Raw genomic sequence first — 17022 nt, 5'->3', positions numbered from 1 at the left:
GTATTGCCACATACCTGGGAGATGGGTTACTGGATCACAGAGGCTTAAGAATCCTCAAGAAATTGTGAGATCAATAAGGAATGTCTTCCTTCCTTCAAATGTTGGATGATGATGATGATGATGATGATGATGATGATGATGATGATGATGATCGTAGCAGTGTTTTCTCCCTCTCCTTCTGGTTACCACCCTGTGATTTTTAGTCCACGCACGGTTCTCAAAATGAGAGTCAAGCATTCTGCAAACAAATGTTCAGAGGCGCATAACTGAAATGGAGTTAAGAGAGCATGTAAATAAAACTGCTTCAGATGCCAAGGAAAGACTTGTAGGACCTCATGGTAGCACAGCTGAAGACTCAGTCTGCTGGTAGGGATCCTAGGCCTTTTCCAATTGGAATACAGAACTCTAATAGATGAATCTTCCTCATCTCAAGGCTGATGAAACTGTTGATATGTCATGCATTGTTACAGACACAGGAGTTGTGCCAGAAAGCTGTTCTTTGGCATATCACTGTATATTATTCACCAAACACCATATGAAGTTACTAGTGGAACTTGAGCTTTCATTAATTAGCCGTCCATGCAGCTAATTCAGTCTATTTTCAGTTGTCTTCATTTCTTTATAAAGTATGAACATGATGTGAAAATGTTGCACTTTCTGTTCTCCCTTTTTTCCCACTGATTTCTTTATTGTTCTAAATGATATCCATTAATACTCATGTAGTGTCAGCCTTTGCAGAGTTGAGCCCTTTTGATAATGTTAGTATATCCCGCCCAATGATCATTCTGGTGTAGCAGTGGTTTGTGGGAAGCCCCCCTCCTAGAAGAATGAAATATTTTGGGAAATATTAAAAAGGCAGAATATTATATTTCCCCAAAGGGAGAAATGGAGAAACATGCTCTTAAAGACAAAGCAGACTCAGTCTTTCTTAAAAGCCTCCCCCCCCCCCACCTGCAGATATTTTGTGTGCATAAGAAAGATTGGGCCAGCCTATCTACAAAACAAAAGACCTTCAGCTTCAGGACATGATAGGATTAACCCACTACCATTTATTTATTTATTTATTTATTTATTTATTTATTTTATTCGGCTTATATGCCGCCCTATCTCCCAATGGACTCAGGGTGGCTCACAATAATAAAAACACAAGCCACAATGCAAAATAAAATCTAAAATCTAAAAATTTAAAATTTAACCCTTAAAAACCCCCCATCAGAACAGGTCAAGCGATTTAAAAAGCCAAGTTTTTAATTCATGACGGAAGGTGCGAAGGTCAGGCGCTAATCGGAGCTCCAAGGGAAGTTGATTCCAGAGCGTGGGCGCACCCACTGAGAAGGCTCTACCCCTGGGGGCCGCCAGCTGGCACTGTCCAGCCGACGGCACATTGAGCAGGCCCTCTCTATGGGCGTGAACCGGGCGATGGGATATCGTTGCTGGCTGTAGGTGGTCCGCCAAATATCCTGGTCCTAAGCCATGTAGGGCTTTATAGGTCATTACCAGCACCTTGAATCTCACCCGGAGGGCAACCGGTAACCAATGCAAGCAGTGCAGGAGAGGTGTAGCATGGGAGTATCGGGATTCTCCCATCACAACCCGCGCGGCTGCATTTTGCACTAGCTGAAGCATCCGAGTGGTCCTCAAGGGCAGCCCCATGTAGAGAGCGTTGCAGTAGTCAATCCGTGAGGTGACCAGCACATGAGTAACTGTGCGTAGGGCATCTCGGTCCAAGTAGGGACGCAACTGGTGCACCAGACGTATCTGGGCGAATGCCCCTCTGGTCACGGTCGTTATATGATCTTCTAAACTCAACCGTGAATCCAGGAGGACGCCCAAGTTACGCCCCCTGTCTACAGGGGGCAAAACTTCACCCCCTTCACCCCCTGAAGGTGCCCCTTCAGCGATGGCACCTCTCCCCTGAACCAAGATGCCGGTACCCACAGCCACTCGGTCTTGGCCGGGTTGAGTTGCAGTCTGTTTCTACCCATCCAGACCCAGGCACCAGGCCATCACGTCGAGGGCATCATTGGGTGGGTTCAGGGTGGAAATAAAGAGCTGAGTATTATCAGCATACTGATGATACCTCACCCCAAAACCACGGATGATCTCCCCTAGCGGCTTCATATAGATGTTGAACAGGAGGGGCGAGAGGACTGACCCCTGGGGCACCCCACAAGTGAGGGGCCTCGAGGTCGATCTCTGCCCCCTGTCAACACCGCTTGCGTTTGACCCAAGAGGTAGGAGGAAAACCACCGTAAAACAGTGCCCCCCACTCCCAATCCCTCGAGGCAACGCAGCAGGATACTGTGGTCGACGGTATCAAATGCCACCGAAAGATCCAATAGGACCAGAACAGAGGAATAACCTCTGTCCCGGGCCCTCCAGAGATCATCCACCAGCGCGACCAATGCCATCTCCATGCTGTACCCAGGCCTGAAACCCGATTGGTACGGGTCAAGGTAATCCACTTCATCCAGGACCAGCGGAAGCTGACGTGCCACCACATTCTCGACAACCTTCGCTAAAAAGCGGAGGTTGGAGACTGGACGAAAATGACTTAAAACAGCTAGATCCAAGGCCGGCTTCTTGAGGAGGGGCCTCACCACCGCCTCCTTCAAGGCGGTCGGGAAGTTACCCTCCCTCAAAGAAGCCGCTATCACCGCTTGGATCCAGCCTCATGTCACCTCCCGGGCTGAATAAACCAGCCAGGAGGGACACGGGTCCAACACACATGTGGCTGCACAAAGCTTCCCCATGATCCTGTCCACTTCCTCTTGGGTAACAGAGTCAAACTTCCCAAAGCACAAGACGCTATCTCACCCCCGTCTGACTCTGTCCAGTCAGAGTCCAGGCCGTCCCGAATCTGAGCGATTTTGTCCGACAGGTGCTGACCAAACTCCTCGGCTCATCCCTGTAAAGGGTCTTCCCTCAACCTCTGATTTAAGAGGGAGCAGGACACCCTGAACAGGGCAGCCGGACGATTCTCTGCAGATGCAATGACATTGGTGAAGTAGCGGCGTTTTGCCATTGCCAACTCCACCAGGTAGGCCCGTGTGGCCGACCTTAACTGAAATCGGTCAGATTCGGAACGACTGGCTCTCCAACAGCTCTCTAGGCCTCGTCTATGCCGCTTCATCCCCCGGAGCTCCTCAGTAAACCAGGGAGCCAACCGGGGTCTGCGATGAGTCAGAGGCCGCAAAGGAATGACCTGGTCCAGAGCCCCAGCAGCAGCCTCTTCCCAGGCCTCCACCAGGGTCGTGGCCGGGGCGTGGGAGAGAGAGAGTGGGATCATCCCAAGCTCTGTCTGGAACCTCTTAGGGTCCATCAGGTGCCTGGGGCGGAACCAGATGGTCGATTCCACCTCCCAGCGAGGAGGGGCGGCGTAGCAGAAGCCTAGCCGAAGGAGATAGTGGGCGGTCCATGACAGGGGATAAATCAAAGGCGATCCCCCACTGAGCCCCACTCACCACTGCTCCGAGACAAAAACAAGATCGGGCGTGTGGCCCCCCCCATGAGTCGGGCCCTGAATAATCTGAGTCAGGTCCATAACTGCCATGGAAGCCATGAACTCCCGAGCCGCCCCCGAAGCCACACCCAGAGATGGCAGATTGAAGTCCCCCAGAACAATAAGTCTGGGAAACTCCACCACCAGCTCCGAGAGGGCGTTGAGTAGCCCGAGCAGGGCTGTTGATACACAGCTGGGAGACAGGTACGCAATCAACAAGCCCAACTGGCTGTACAGGCCCCACCTCATGAGGAGGGCCTCACATCCATCAATCTTCGGAGCAGTGACATCCCGCGGACTAAAGACCTCCCTAATAACCACCACCACCACCCCTCCCCTACCCTGGGCCCTTGGCTGGTGCAGCACCCGGAAGCCTGGTGGACACAATTCAGTCAGAGGGACACCCCCCTCTGGGCCCAACAACTGGCTCACCCACAATATAAAAGCAACTGTGCTAGACCCAAAATGGCCCCTGCAACAAGCAGGAAACTCACACAGCCACAAAACGCCCAAAAAACCAACTTTCACACTTTACACACACATAACACAACACAACACAACTGGCTCACCCACAATGTAAAAGCAGCTGTGCTAGACCCAAAATGGCCCCTGCAACAAGCAGGAACCTCACACAGCCACAAAAAGCCCAAAAAAACAACTTTCACACTTTACACACACAAAATTCCACATACAGCTTTGTGAGATTTTGTGTGTTTGTGTAGTTAGAATGAAACACTACAGAAACACACTAAATCTCAGAAAGCTGCACAAATATTATTTTATTTTATTTTATTTTTATTTTTATATAAAAGCAGCTAAATTTAAAACTTCCTAAACTTTAAATGGCTAGGTCTAAAAAAAGAACAACTAAAAAAAACCCCAATTAACTATTTTTTTAAAGCTCCCAAAGGGGAAAAAAACTTACCCAATAAAACAGGGGTCTCCAACCTTGGCAACTTTAAGACTTGTAGAGTTCAACTCCCAGAATTCCTCAGCCAGCTTTGCTTTGCTGACTGAGGAATTCTGGGAGTTGAAGTCCACAACTCCCTGCCTGCAATCAAGCAGGCAGGGAGATTCAGTTGCTTGCTGATGCATTGGATTGCAGGAGTTACAGCAAGGCGTTGCGACCAGCAGCTAAGGTAAGCAAGCTGAGTGGGGGAGGGGGAGGGATTTTTGCTACGAGCCATTTAAAAGGAAAAAAGTTTTTTTTTCTTTTACATGGCTCTGGCGATCCAAGCTGAAGTTGCCTGCTGGGATCGTCAGAGCTTGGCTGGTCAGAGCCATTTAAAAGAAAAAAAAGGCTCTGATGATCGCGCGGCTCAACTGGGCATGGGGGGCGGGGGTAGGGATTTTTGCTACCAGTTCTCCGAACTGCCCGCCGCCATTGCTACCTACTTGCTCGAGTCGGTCTGAACCGGGAGCATTTCACCCCTGGTATGGATGTTCCAAGCAAACATACCACTAATACAATTTTAGCAGTAAGATTTATGGAATAAATAAGGAGCATCTCAGCCAGTGGTGGGTTGCTCCCGATTCTCATCGGTTCGCAAGAACCGGTAGTGAAAATTTGTAGTAGTTCGGAGAACCGGTAATAACATTGGCTGGCCATGCCCACAAACCGGTCTCCATCCCGGTCGCCGCTCACTTACCCCATCCACCTCATCAGAGGCTTTTTTTAAAAAAACTTTTAAAAATATTTCTTCTACAGCCTTTTCGGCTGAAGAGGTTGTAGAAAAAAAATGTCTTTAAAAGCCTCTGGCGATCCCAGCTGAGTTGCCTGATCGTCAGAGGCTTTTAAAAGCATTTTTTTCTGCAACCTCTTAAGGTTGTAGAAAAAATGCTTTTAAAAGTTAAAAAAAAAAAAGTTGGCCACGCCCACCCAGTCACATTAACCCCCCCTACCAAGCCATGCCCACAAAATAAGCCACACCCACAGAACCGGTAGTAAAAAAATGTAGAACCCACCCCTGATCTCAGCATGCTGAACATGTTGACCATGTGTGTATGTTCTGTGTGTTTTGGGCAATCACTATAAGACTAAAGAATTATACAGAGATCAGAATCCTGTTCCCTGACAATTAGAAATCCTGCTGTGATTTCACCAGTCATTAGCTGCTTTCATCTCAGGACCAAATGAAGCATAATATTCATCATCAGATTGTCCTTAAAACTGCAGGACTAGAGTGGCCCTTAGAGGAAGCTCTCGGCTTACAACTATTCATTAACAATGGTTTGAAGTTCCCAAAGGCTTTGGAAAAAGTAACTTAGGATCCATCCTTGAAGTTACAACCATCGCATCACCCCCATGGCCACGGCCAAATGATCGCAATTCAGAGGCGTGGCTGGCAGGAGGCTCACATTTATGACAGTTGCCGTGTTTTATGGCCCCATGATCACAATTTACAACCTTTCCAGCTGCCTTCCAACAAGCAAAGTCACTTGCGGAAGAAAGATTTGCTTAACGATAACATGAATTATTTTAATGATCTCATGATCTGCTCAACGATCACTGTGATTCTCCTAACAATTGTGGTAGAAATGATGGTAAAATTGGGTTCAGTCGCACACAGCTTAACAAACACATCACTTAGCAATCCAAATTCCAGTCCCAATGGTGAGTCCTAAGTCAAGGACTAACTGTATTGATTTTTGCCTCTCTAAGCTGCATGTGTATTCACTCAGTGGTTCAGTCCCTAGTCATCTCGCAAGTGGACTACTGTAATATGCTCTACATGGGGTTGCCCTTGAAGACTATTTGGAAGCTACAGCTGGTGCAGAGTACGGCAGCTCGAGTAATTTGGGGCCCCCAAGAATGGCCCCTGTGACACCACTGATCCATAAGCTGCATTGGTTACCAGTTTGCTTCTGGGTGCAATTCAAGGTCTTGGTGATCACCTTTAAAGCAGGGGTGACATGCTCCCGGTTCAGACAGGATCGCCCGATCCGGTAGCGATGGAGGCGGGTGGTTTGGAGAACCGGTAGCAAAAATCCCTGCCCCCCCCATTGCACAGCTGAGCCACACAATCATCAGAGGCTTTTTTTTAATTTTTAAAAGCATTTTTGCTACAACCTCTTTGGCTGAAAAAATGCTTTTAAAAGTAAAAAAAAAGCCTCTGATGATCACGCGGCTCAGCTGGGATCATCAGAGTCTTTTAAAAGCATTTTTTCTACAACCTCTTCAGCTGAAGAGGTTATAGAAAAAATGTTTTTAAAAGGAAAAAAAGCTTCTGCCGACCAGGCAAGTCAGCTGGGATCGTCAGAGGCTTTAAAAGCATTTTTTGTACAACTTCTTCAGCTGAAGAGGTTGTAGAAAAAATGGTTTTAAAAGTTAAAAAAAAAAAGTTGGCCACGCCCACTCAGTCATATTACCACCACCACCAAGCCACGCCCACAGAACTGGTAATAACAAATTTTACATTTCACCACTGCTTTAAAGCCCTTCATGGCAGGGGTCCAGGCTACTTGAGGGTTACTATTCACCTCGCTGGGATGGGCCTATACCACTCATGCTGGCAGAGGAAGCATGCTATTGGTCCCATCAACCCAATTATTCTGGATGTCGGGATCCAGGAGGAGGGCCTTCTCTGCTGTTGCTCCTGCCCTCTGGAACATCTTGTCCCCCCATGTGAGGTTGGCCCAAATCTTCCTATCCTTTCGTAAGGGCCTAAAGATGTGGCTTTGCAAGTCAGCTTGTGGCCCCAGTGGGGGAACGGCGCAATGGAGGTGGTTGATTGAGTAATAGCAGATCCCCCTCCCCCCCTCCGCCCCTGCCCTCCCCCATGCGTCCTTGGTTTTAATGTTTGAATTTAACTTTTTATGTTTTAGATTTTATGTAACTGTAAGCCGCCCACAGTTACCCTATGGCAGTGATGGCTAACTTTTTTCGGACCAAGTGCCCAAAGCGCGTGTGCAAGTGTGTGAATGCGTGCACAGGCGCCCGAACCCCCAAAATGCAATGCCCCCTGCACATACGCACCACCCCATGCATGCACTCCACCCCCACGTGCATGTGCACGTAGCCCCCCGCATGAGCCCCCCGCATGCACACGCGGCTCCCTGCCCTCACATACGCTCACGCACCCACGCATGCGCCCCACCCCTGTACATGCACGGCAGAGACCCAAAGACCAGCTGGCTGGTGGGAGGCGCAACCAGCTGGCTGGCAGGAGGTGGCCGAACTCCCAAAATGCAATGTGCGGGCTCCTCCTGTGCATGTGCCCCACCCCTTGCGCATGCACCTGCCCCCTGTTCATGTGCAGGCAGACCCACATATGCCCCACCCCCCGTGCATGCATGCCCCCCGCATACGCCTCTCCCTTCTGCACATGTGCAGGTGTGCCCTGCATGCACACACACCCCACGCATGCCTGGCAGAGAACCGAAGACCAGCTGGCCTGTGGGAGGTGTGCACTCATGCGCGGCGCAGCTGAATTGGGGTGACAGCTCACGTGCACAGAGAGGGCGCTGCGTGCCACCTCTGGCACGCATGCCATAGGTTTGCCATCACAGCCCTATGGTAAGATGGGCTACCAATAAATTTTATAAATAAATAAATTCTGCTCCTTCCATCTATTTCCATTTTTCTTTTTCCTTTTCCTTAGTTTTTATAGGATCTTTTACTTTTGCTCTGCAAAGCAGTGTTTTGGGGACATGGCTCTTATTTCCTATTCCAGACCCTATATTGTCTCATTTATGGAAAACTGTTATATTCACTTAAGTCGTTTTCAGTTAGAACAGGGTGAAAACAAGTTCAGGGAATGTGTTGCTCACATGGCATCCAAAAAAAAAAAAAAGAAATCCATGATTGTCATGGACAGAAACTAGCAGGCAGGGGAAAAAATCTATGGAAAACCCCCAGCAACCTGCCTGCAAAGCCCTTTTGGAAACATGTGCAAACTGTGCGGCTTCATATTTTTGGTTGTTGTATGACTGCACATAATTAGAATCATGCAATAAAAATCATGCAATATTATTTTGGCTAGGGATGCATGCTCTTAAGAAGTGACAAAGTCACTTCATTGATATCTCATATGTAGGTATGGTACCTAGAAAACTATATAATACTGTATCAGGCACTGATCACCAGGTGAAATGCACAGCCTCACCACTCCTCTGGTGGTCCTCCAGATGGGGTGGACTGCTGCAAGATTGTGGGACATATTTATGACTGAGGGCTCCCATAGCCTTGGAGAGGTTGGTTTAGGGCATAATTTGAAAAAGTGTGTAGATCCAGGCCTTGAAAGTGAAAGAATAGAATAGAATAGAATAGAATAGAATAGAATAGAATAGAATAGAATAGAATAGAATAGAATAGAATAGAATAGAATAGAATAGAATAGAATAGAATAGAATAGAATAGAATAGAATAGAATAGAATAGAATGGAGTTGGAAGGGACCTTGGAGATCTTCTAGTCCAACCCCCTGCTCAGGCAGGAAACCCTATACCATTTCAGACAATTGTTTGTTCAATCTCTTCTTAAAATCTTCCAATGTTGGAGCATTCACAACTTCTGGAGGCAAGTTGTTCCACTGATTAATTGTTCTAACTGTCAGGAAATTTCTCCTTAGTTCTAAGTTGCTTCCCTCCTTGATTAGTTTCCACCCATTGCTTCTTGTCCTGCCCTCGGGTGCTTTGGAGAATAGCTTGACTCTCTCTTCTTTGTGGCAGCCCCTGAGATACTGGAACACTGCTATCATGTCACCCCTAGTTTTTCTTTTCATTAAACTAGACATACCCAGTTCCAGAACTAAGTTTCATAGCATGAAGCTAAGACAAGAATTACATTTGATGTAACAGAGTGTACATATCAAATCATTTTCATTACATTTAATTAGTCTTTAATTCCCCCTCACTTTAATCATTCCTGATGCATAGACACAAGATTGTCTCATGAAGTGGAAAAGTTCAATAGCAACTTTTGGAGGGGCTATAAGGGCTAAAGTGTAGACCGTACGCAACTCTGGCTCTTAAGTTGTGTACTAGTAGTCCTTGTCTTACAACCATAACTAGAATCAGAAGTTCCATTGGAAGCACCACAGTAATTGAGTCATGCCCAGTTTTATGATCTTTTTTGCCACGGTTGTTAAGCGAGTCATTGCAGTTCTTAAGTGAATCACACTGTCTTAAACGAATCAAACTTCTTCCATTGACTTTGCTTGTTGGAAGCTGGCTGGGAAGTTGCAAAACAACAATCACATGACATAAATAACACCAGTTGCCAAATGCCCAAATTTGGATCACATGACCATGGGGCTACTGCAAGGGTCGTAAATCTGAGGACCAGGCGTAAATCACTTTTTTCAGTGCCATTGTAACATCAAATGGTCGCTAAACAATTGCTTATAAATAGAGAACTACCAGTATCTCTGGATAATGGACTTTCATCTTTCTGACCAAGAGGTTGGTGGAGCCTATTTTGTATTGGCTGGCCAGGTCCCTCTTGGGCATGGGACAGGAATTTTCCCAGCTGTTTATCTGCCAGAGGTAAAGTTTTGAAGTTTGGGCTCTCTATCCTCAGAATTAAAAAAAAACTCTATCATTGAGTTGGGGCCTTTGTCTGGGTCTTCCAAGTAATCCCTTGGTTTGAGCCTCTAAGTTGCACTTGTGATGCACAGTTTTGCCATAGATTTATGGTGTGCAGTGGATGCTCCTTTTCTTCTCCCAGATTTGGAGATGCATGTGCAAAGTACAGGTAGTCCTCAGCTTACAAACAGTTTGTTTAGTGACCGTTCAAAGTTACAACAGCACTGAAAAAAATGACTTCTGACCATTTTTCACAGTTATGGCCATTCCAGCATCCCCATGGTCATGTGATCAAAATTCAGGTGCTTGGCATTTGGTTCATATTTATGACTGTTGCTGTGTCCCAAGGTCATGTGGTCCCCTTTTGCGACCTTCTCACAAGCAAAGTCAATGGGGAAGCCAGATTCACTTAACAAATGTGTTGGTAACTTATCAGCTGCAGTGATTCACTTAACAACTGAGGCAAGAAAGGCAAAATGAAGCAAGATTCGCTTAACAAATGGCTCACTTAACAACAGAAATTTTGGGTTCAATTGTGGTTGTAAATCGAGGACTACCTGTACTCTTATTTTATTATCTTAAGCATGATGCCACATGAAGAATAGATAGATACACAGCCAATTGCCTCTGCTAGCTCTGAAGAGTTGCTCTGCTAGAGGAGATTCCTGACAACCCTTTATCTGTGAAAGATGCCCATTTGTTGCTTGTGAAGGATTATCACAAATCAACAATAACAAAAAAGGGGTATTCATGCCAGAGCAGAAAGTGGGCCTAGAAAGAAGGGTATGCAAGAGAACACAGAATTTTTGACAGAGAAGGAATTTCAAAGGCACTCAAAATCCAAAATAATAATAATAAATAAATAAAAATAAGCAAGGGCTTTTTCTCCAATTATATTTCTGCTGATGTAAGACAACAATAACATTTAGGATAGTATCCAAAAATAAGAAGAAGCTAACTCTCAGGCTCCAATTCTTTTGTAGTGAAGGTAATTAAATTTAAGACATTTCTTCTGAAGTGGCATCTATAGTACTACTGTATATCTTACTTTCTCATTATGACCAGTTTCCTGGTCATGTTAGTGACCAGATACATATTGATGAAATGCAGTGAACGGTTGCAGGAACTGGGAATGTCTCGTCTAGTCCAAAGAAGAGAAGGACCAGGGGTGACACAATAGCAGTCTTCCAATATTTGAGGGGCTGCCACAGAGAGGAGGGGGTCACGTATTCTCCAAAGCATCTGAAGACAAAACAAGTAGTAACAGATGGAAGCTTAACAAAGAGAGAGCCAACCTAGAATTAAAGAAAAAATTCCTGATGGTGAGAACAATTAATCAGTGGAACAGCTTGCCTCCGGAAGTTATAGGTGCTTCATCACTGGAGATTTTGAAGAAGAAACTGGACAGTCACTTGTCTGGAACGGTATAGGGTTTCTTGCCTGAGCAGGGGGTTGGACTAGAAGACCTCCAAAGTCCCTTCCAACCCTGTTATTCTGTATTCTCTCAGGAAGGCAGTTAAGGCTTTTCCTCTAAAAGATAAGCATTGAATATGTAAGGTTCTGTAACAATAGACGTCATCTCCAAGCTTGGTGAAAACATTTCTCTAAAACTCAAATACTGAGATATTTTCTCATTGAGAATATTGAAAGAGCAGATACAAACCCTTCTTGCTCTAACGTACCAAATACCATCCAGCATTTGCCTTTTGCTAGGTGGACGGCGACGTTACAGCCGAGCTGGAGCTAAAGGCTTCAATGCCAATCGTCGGCGAAGCCGGGCTGTGCTTTATCATCTCTCAGGCCATCTCCAGAAGCAGGGCAAAGGAAAACGCAAACTCCACAAGGTACGTGGTAAGGCCAAGGCCAAGGGAAGGACAGACTTTCACAGGTTTAGTGGGTAGAAGTAAAGAGACCATACAGAATCTGAGTTTGTTGAGTGAGGGGGAAGAGCTGAATGTTTATCACAGGGGAGAAGGAATGTAACACTATTTCACTCACTGCTCCAAACCTTTTGTTCACAATTCAATTTTTTTTTTAAAAAAAATGCAATATTTTATTAAGTCTCAAAGATTAAGAGATAAGATCATACATACCGAAAACCAGGAACAAAAAGCTATTCAATCTTGGGTGGGGAGGGGGAATCATTGGAAATACATTTCCGAAGTATCTTAAAATGAAAGTGCCTTCATGTATCAGCATGATTAAATGAATATGGGGAAACTTGAACCACCTGAGAAAAAGAAAATTGTGGATCTTGAAGGACACTAGACTTGATGTTGCTCTGTCATCTAAACAAGATGATGCTTGAAGGAGGACCTCAAAATTGGTTGATTTCACACGGAGGAGATCCCGTCTCAGATTATCATAATTATCATACCTTGTTGCGCTGGTGCTGCTGCTCACGGCAGAACACTGCTAGGCTCGTGGCGCTGGTGCCACCGCTTGCGGCCAGAGGGCATGTGGCTCATCGTGCCAGTGCTACTACTCATGCACACAATAGTGCAGCACACCACACAACCTCCTGCCACAAGCGGCAGCACCTGCATGATGAGCCACACGGCGTCTGGCTGCAAGCGGCCACAGAAGACATCCCCCCCACCCCAAAATAAAAAAATAAGACTGGGTCTTATTTTCGGGGAAACACGATATTTGTAACATGTTCATCTGAATGATTGTGTCCGGGTCCTTTTCAGGAACAGGCCCAAATGACTCAAAATCAGTAGTAATCAATAGTAGAAAAGTCATAAAATGGGGCAAACTCACTTAACAAATGTTTCACTTAGCAACATAAATTTTGGGCTCAATTGTGGCCATAACTCAAGGACACTACCTGTACTCCCATGATTACCTAGACATTAATTTATGCCAATGAAGGCCAGTCTGAAATGATTTTGCCTCTTCTATTCCATATGCAGAAGCCAAGCAGTTGGCAATTGATTCTCACTTCAATGTTGGTATTTTTTATTACGTCTTAGGACAGAGCAAGGCTAATTTAAGGATGAAGAATAAGTCATGCAGCAGCATACACAGCTCTGCCTTCCAAGGATATGTTACAGATTTTATAAATAACACACAAAATCTACTGCCCAGGGCAATTCTTCACCCTGATTAATGAAACAGCTGGCTCATATTTTTTTTAAAAAAATCAACATTTCTTTATTAAACATACACTAAATATGGAACAGGTTCATTCACTGCAAAAGTCAAAACAGATACTGAAACAAAAAAAAAATTGAAAAGCACAGAAAATATCAGCAATCTCAGGCAGCCCCAGTGAATGTACTTGTATTTGGTTTAAGTTGTAGTAGTGTGTATTTACTGGAGCGTGCAACCAAATGCAGTACACCCTTCCCTCCAGAGGCTACAGATGGGTAGTAGTCACATTTAATTAGTTATCCTTCTTAAGCCTATAATTTTGTGAAGAAGATCTGTATTCAGCAACTGAGGCATATGTATCTGAGCTTTACTGGATCAGGGCAAAATAATCGTGGAAAGGATTTAAGATTTTAAATCTTGCCTGGCCCATCCTGGTCCCCTCTAACTATTCTCAGTCTGCATCCTCTAGAATTCCCTGGTTAGCAAGGCAATGGCACAACACTTGTAGACCTGAGATCGTCAGTTTTGGATCCTTAGAGGGGCCTCACCAGGCAGGATTTCAAATAGACATTCTTTAACCTACTACCTGTCAGACCCAAGCCTAAAGATGAGACAATGAGATCCGGTTGAGTTCAATCTTTTATTTGCTTGCAGCTAATGGACAAAATCTTGCCAAACGAAAGCTATAACCTCCCAATCTACTAGATCAGGGGTGTCAAACTCGATTTCATTGAGGGCCGTATCAGGGTTGTGTTTTACCTCAGGGGACCGGGGTGGGTGTGGCCAGGGTGGGCGTGGCCAGCTTTACATCACTCGTGTCGGGGGTGCCAGTGGTGGCCTGAGCACTCTCCCAGCGAAAACGGCTGCAGCAGCCTCCTACAACCCTCTGCCAACAAAAATGGAGCTCAGGAGGGCCGCATGTGGCCCTTGCGAGCTCCGTTTTCGCTGGCAGAGGCACTTTGCTGTTTCCAAGATGACCCCGTGGGCCAGATCTAAGCACCCCGTGGGCTAGATCCAGCCCATAGGCCTTGAGTTTGACACCCCTGTACTAGATCTCTCCCGAGAGATTCTAGGGTGTGGCTACCCTGAACCTCTTCCCCATTCAGCTCAGGGCTGTGCTGTCTCTTGATCCGAGCCTCTTTCCGGGAAGGCGCTGAGTTGGCAAAATATTCCCCCCTCTGATGCTGCAGGTGCATATTCCATCACACTACAGTACCCAAAGATAGGACCAAAAAAGCAGGCAGATCTAGTGGTGGACTAATTGGATGCAAAATCGCCTACTCGCTCTTAACTTCCCTACTTAGCAATAGCAATAGCACCTAGACTTATATACCGCTTTACAATACTTTACAGTCCTCTCTAAGCGGTTTACAGGGTCAGCCTATTGCCCCCAGCAATCCAGGTCCTCATTTTACCCACTTCAGAAGGATGGAAGGCTGAGTTTATTTTATTTATTTATTTATTTATTAAATTTATATACCACCCTATTCCTGAGGGACTCAGGGCGGTGAACAGCGAACGATAAAAATACATGTAATACAAACGTTAATAAAAAACCAATTAAAATATACTAAACACTCTGGTCCTAGATAATTCAAGACATCCCAGTTTAAAATAAAATCAAAAGCAATATAAAGGGAAAGTTAGGCCAGGCCGGCCTGCTGAAACAGGAATGTTTAACCTTGAGTTAACCTTGAGCCTGGTGAGATTCAATCTGCCAAACTGCTGGCAGCCGGTGATCAACTTGATGGATTCCTCGGGGTCTCCCTGCCTACCAGCCCATATAGGCCAGGTGGGGAGGCTTTGCTCAATCCTGGGACCCCTGCTTTGCACGGTGACCATTGTTAGCAGTGAATTCCTAGCCTTGCAGTTCCGAGCATTTACTCTTTCTTGTTGGTTTCTCTCCAGGGTGTGTTTGGTGAGAAGCCTGCCTTGCCTGAATACAAAGTAGCTGCTGCTCGCAAGTCGCCATTCATCCTGCTGCATTACGGTACCTTCAAGGCTGGCTGGGACGGACTGATTCTCCTGGCCACGTTGTACGTGGCTGTCACAGTGCCCTACAGTGTCTGCTTCAATGGCACCAAGGATGAAGGGCTTCCAGAGGCTTCTCGTGCGCCCCCCAGTGTCTGTGATCTCTCTGTTGAAATCCTTTTTATCTTAGGTATGGGGACAGGTATCAGCACCTGGGAGGGGGGGGGCATGTTGGCAACCTTCAGGATTAAGATACAAACAATCCCCTGTTTAATTCCTGACATTCCAAGACAGGGGAGAATCTATCTCCTCTATCTATCTATCTATCTATCTATCTATCTATCTATCTATCTATCTATCTATCTATCTATTATCTATCTATCTATCTATCTATCTATCTATCTATCTATCTATCTATCTATCTATCATCTATTATCTATCTATCTATCTATTATCTATCTATCTATCTATCTATCTATCTATCTATCTATCTATCATCTATCTATCTATCTATTATCTATCTATCTATCTATCTATCTATTATCTATCTATCTATCTATCTATCTATCATCTATCTATCTATCTATCTATCTATCTATCTATCTATTATCTATCTATCTATCTATCTATCTATTATCTATCTATCTATCTATCTATCTATCATCTATCTATCTATCTATCCATCTATCTATTATCTATCTATCTATCTATCTATCTATCTATCTATCAACTATCTATCTATCTATCTATCTATCTATATCTATTATCTATCTATCTATCTATCTATCTATCTATCTATCTATCTATCATCACTGTAAATACCGGTTGTCCTCAATTTACAATCATTCATTTAGTGACTGCTTGAAATTACAACGACACTGAAAAAAGTGACGTCTGACTGGTCTTTGCACTTACAATCATCACAGTATCCCTAAGGCCACATAATGAAAATGTGGGCACCTAGCAACTGGCATGTATTTACCACAATTGCGGCATTCCAGGGTCATGGATCGCCATTTGCATGCCTTCCTTTCTTTGGTGACATTCCCAGCTGGCTTCTGACAAGCAAAGTCGGATTTGATTCACAATTACATGCAATTCATTTAACAACTGCAGCGATTCAATTAAGAACCATGGCAAACAATGTGAAATCAGGCATGACTTACTTAACAACCGCCTTGCTTAGCAATGGAAATTCCGGTCCCAATTCTGGTCCTAAGTTGAGCACTACCTTTAATATTGGTTGCCCATCAATATTGAACTTGATGGGCAACCATGCAGATCTACTCTGAAGCCCTACAGGCCTAATAGTTTTTGGAGTGCAGGGACTGTTAGAAAGACGCTCATTTCTGCATTTAGGAATTTGGCAACTGGAATCAAGAAGGCTCGGCTCTGGTTTTGAGGAAAGCCTGTGAAGATTTGTGATAGCAATAGCACTTAAGACTCATATACTGCTTCACGATGCTTTACAGCCCTCTCTAAGCAGTTTACAGAGTCAGCCTATTGCCCCCTCAACAATATGGATCCTCATTTTACTGACCTCAGAAGAATGGAAGATTGAGTTAACTTTGAGCTGGTGAGAATTGAACTGCCGGCAGCCGGCAGCCAGCAGAAATAGCCTGCAATACTGCATTCTAACCACTGCATCACCACTGCTCTGAGGGCATCTGCCTGAAAAGTTCTTTGCTTCCAAAATTGGAGATTGCTAAGGAACTGGCAACAGTGGTCCCACATCAAAATTGGGGCATGGAGCTAGATCCTGCATGACCAACTCATAGGATTTCTTGCTCAAAGCTGATTTAAGGGAGACCTTTTTGCCTCTCTCCCAGGCCTTCTGATTCACTTCTAACAAGCTAGGGCCTTCCCAGGAGGTGATTTCCTTTCACTGGCAAAGGAGCTGTTTGGGGCAAGTTCAGCTATACATGAGTG

At 45.2% G+C, this 17022-nt stretch overlaps 1 protein-coding gene across 1 annotated transcript in view; it reads left to right on the top strand.

The window, feature by feature from the left end:
• The window catches only part of KCNH3 (potassium voltage-gated channel subfamily H member 3), an 88366-nt gene that overhangs the window by 50074 nt on the left and 21270 nt on the right, over window positions 1-17022 (top strand). The window contains exons 4-5 of the mRNA XM_034412545.3: window positions 11740-11870; window positions 15031-15283. Of these exons, the coding sequence (XP_034268436.2) occupies window positions 11740-11870; window positions 15031-15283 (384 nt within the window). The remainder of the gene's footprint in view (window positions 1-11739; window positions 11871-15030; window positions 15284-17022) is intronic.

Source organism: Pantherophis guttatus, chromosome 2, assembly GCF_059756535.1.
Source record: "Pantherophis guttatus breed Tessera chromosome 2, ASM5975653v1, whole genome shotgun sequence".
NCBI classification, from domain to species: domain Eukaryota; kingdom Metazoa; phylum Chordata; class Lepidosauria; order Squamata; family Colubridae; genus Pantherophis; species Pantherophis guttatus.
Note: the sequence above shows the minus strand (reverse complement) of the source record. Positions and strands in the feature narration are given on the sequence as shown.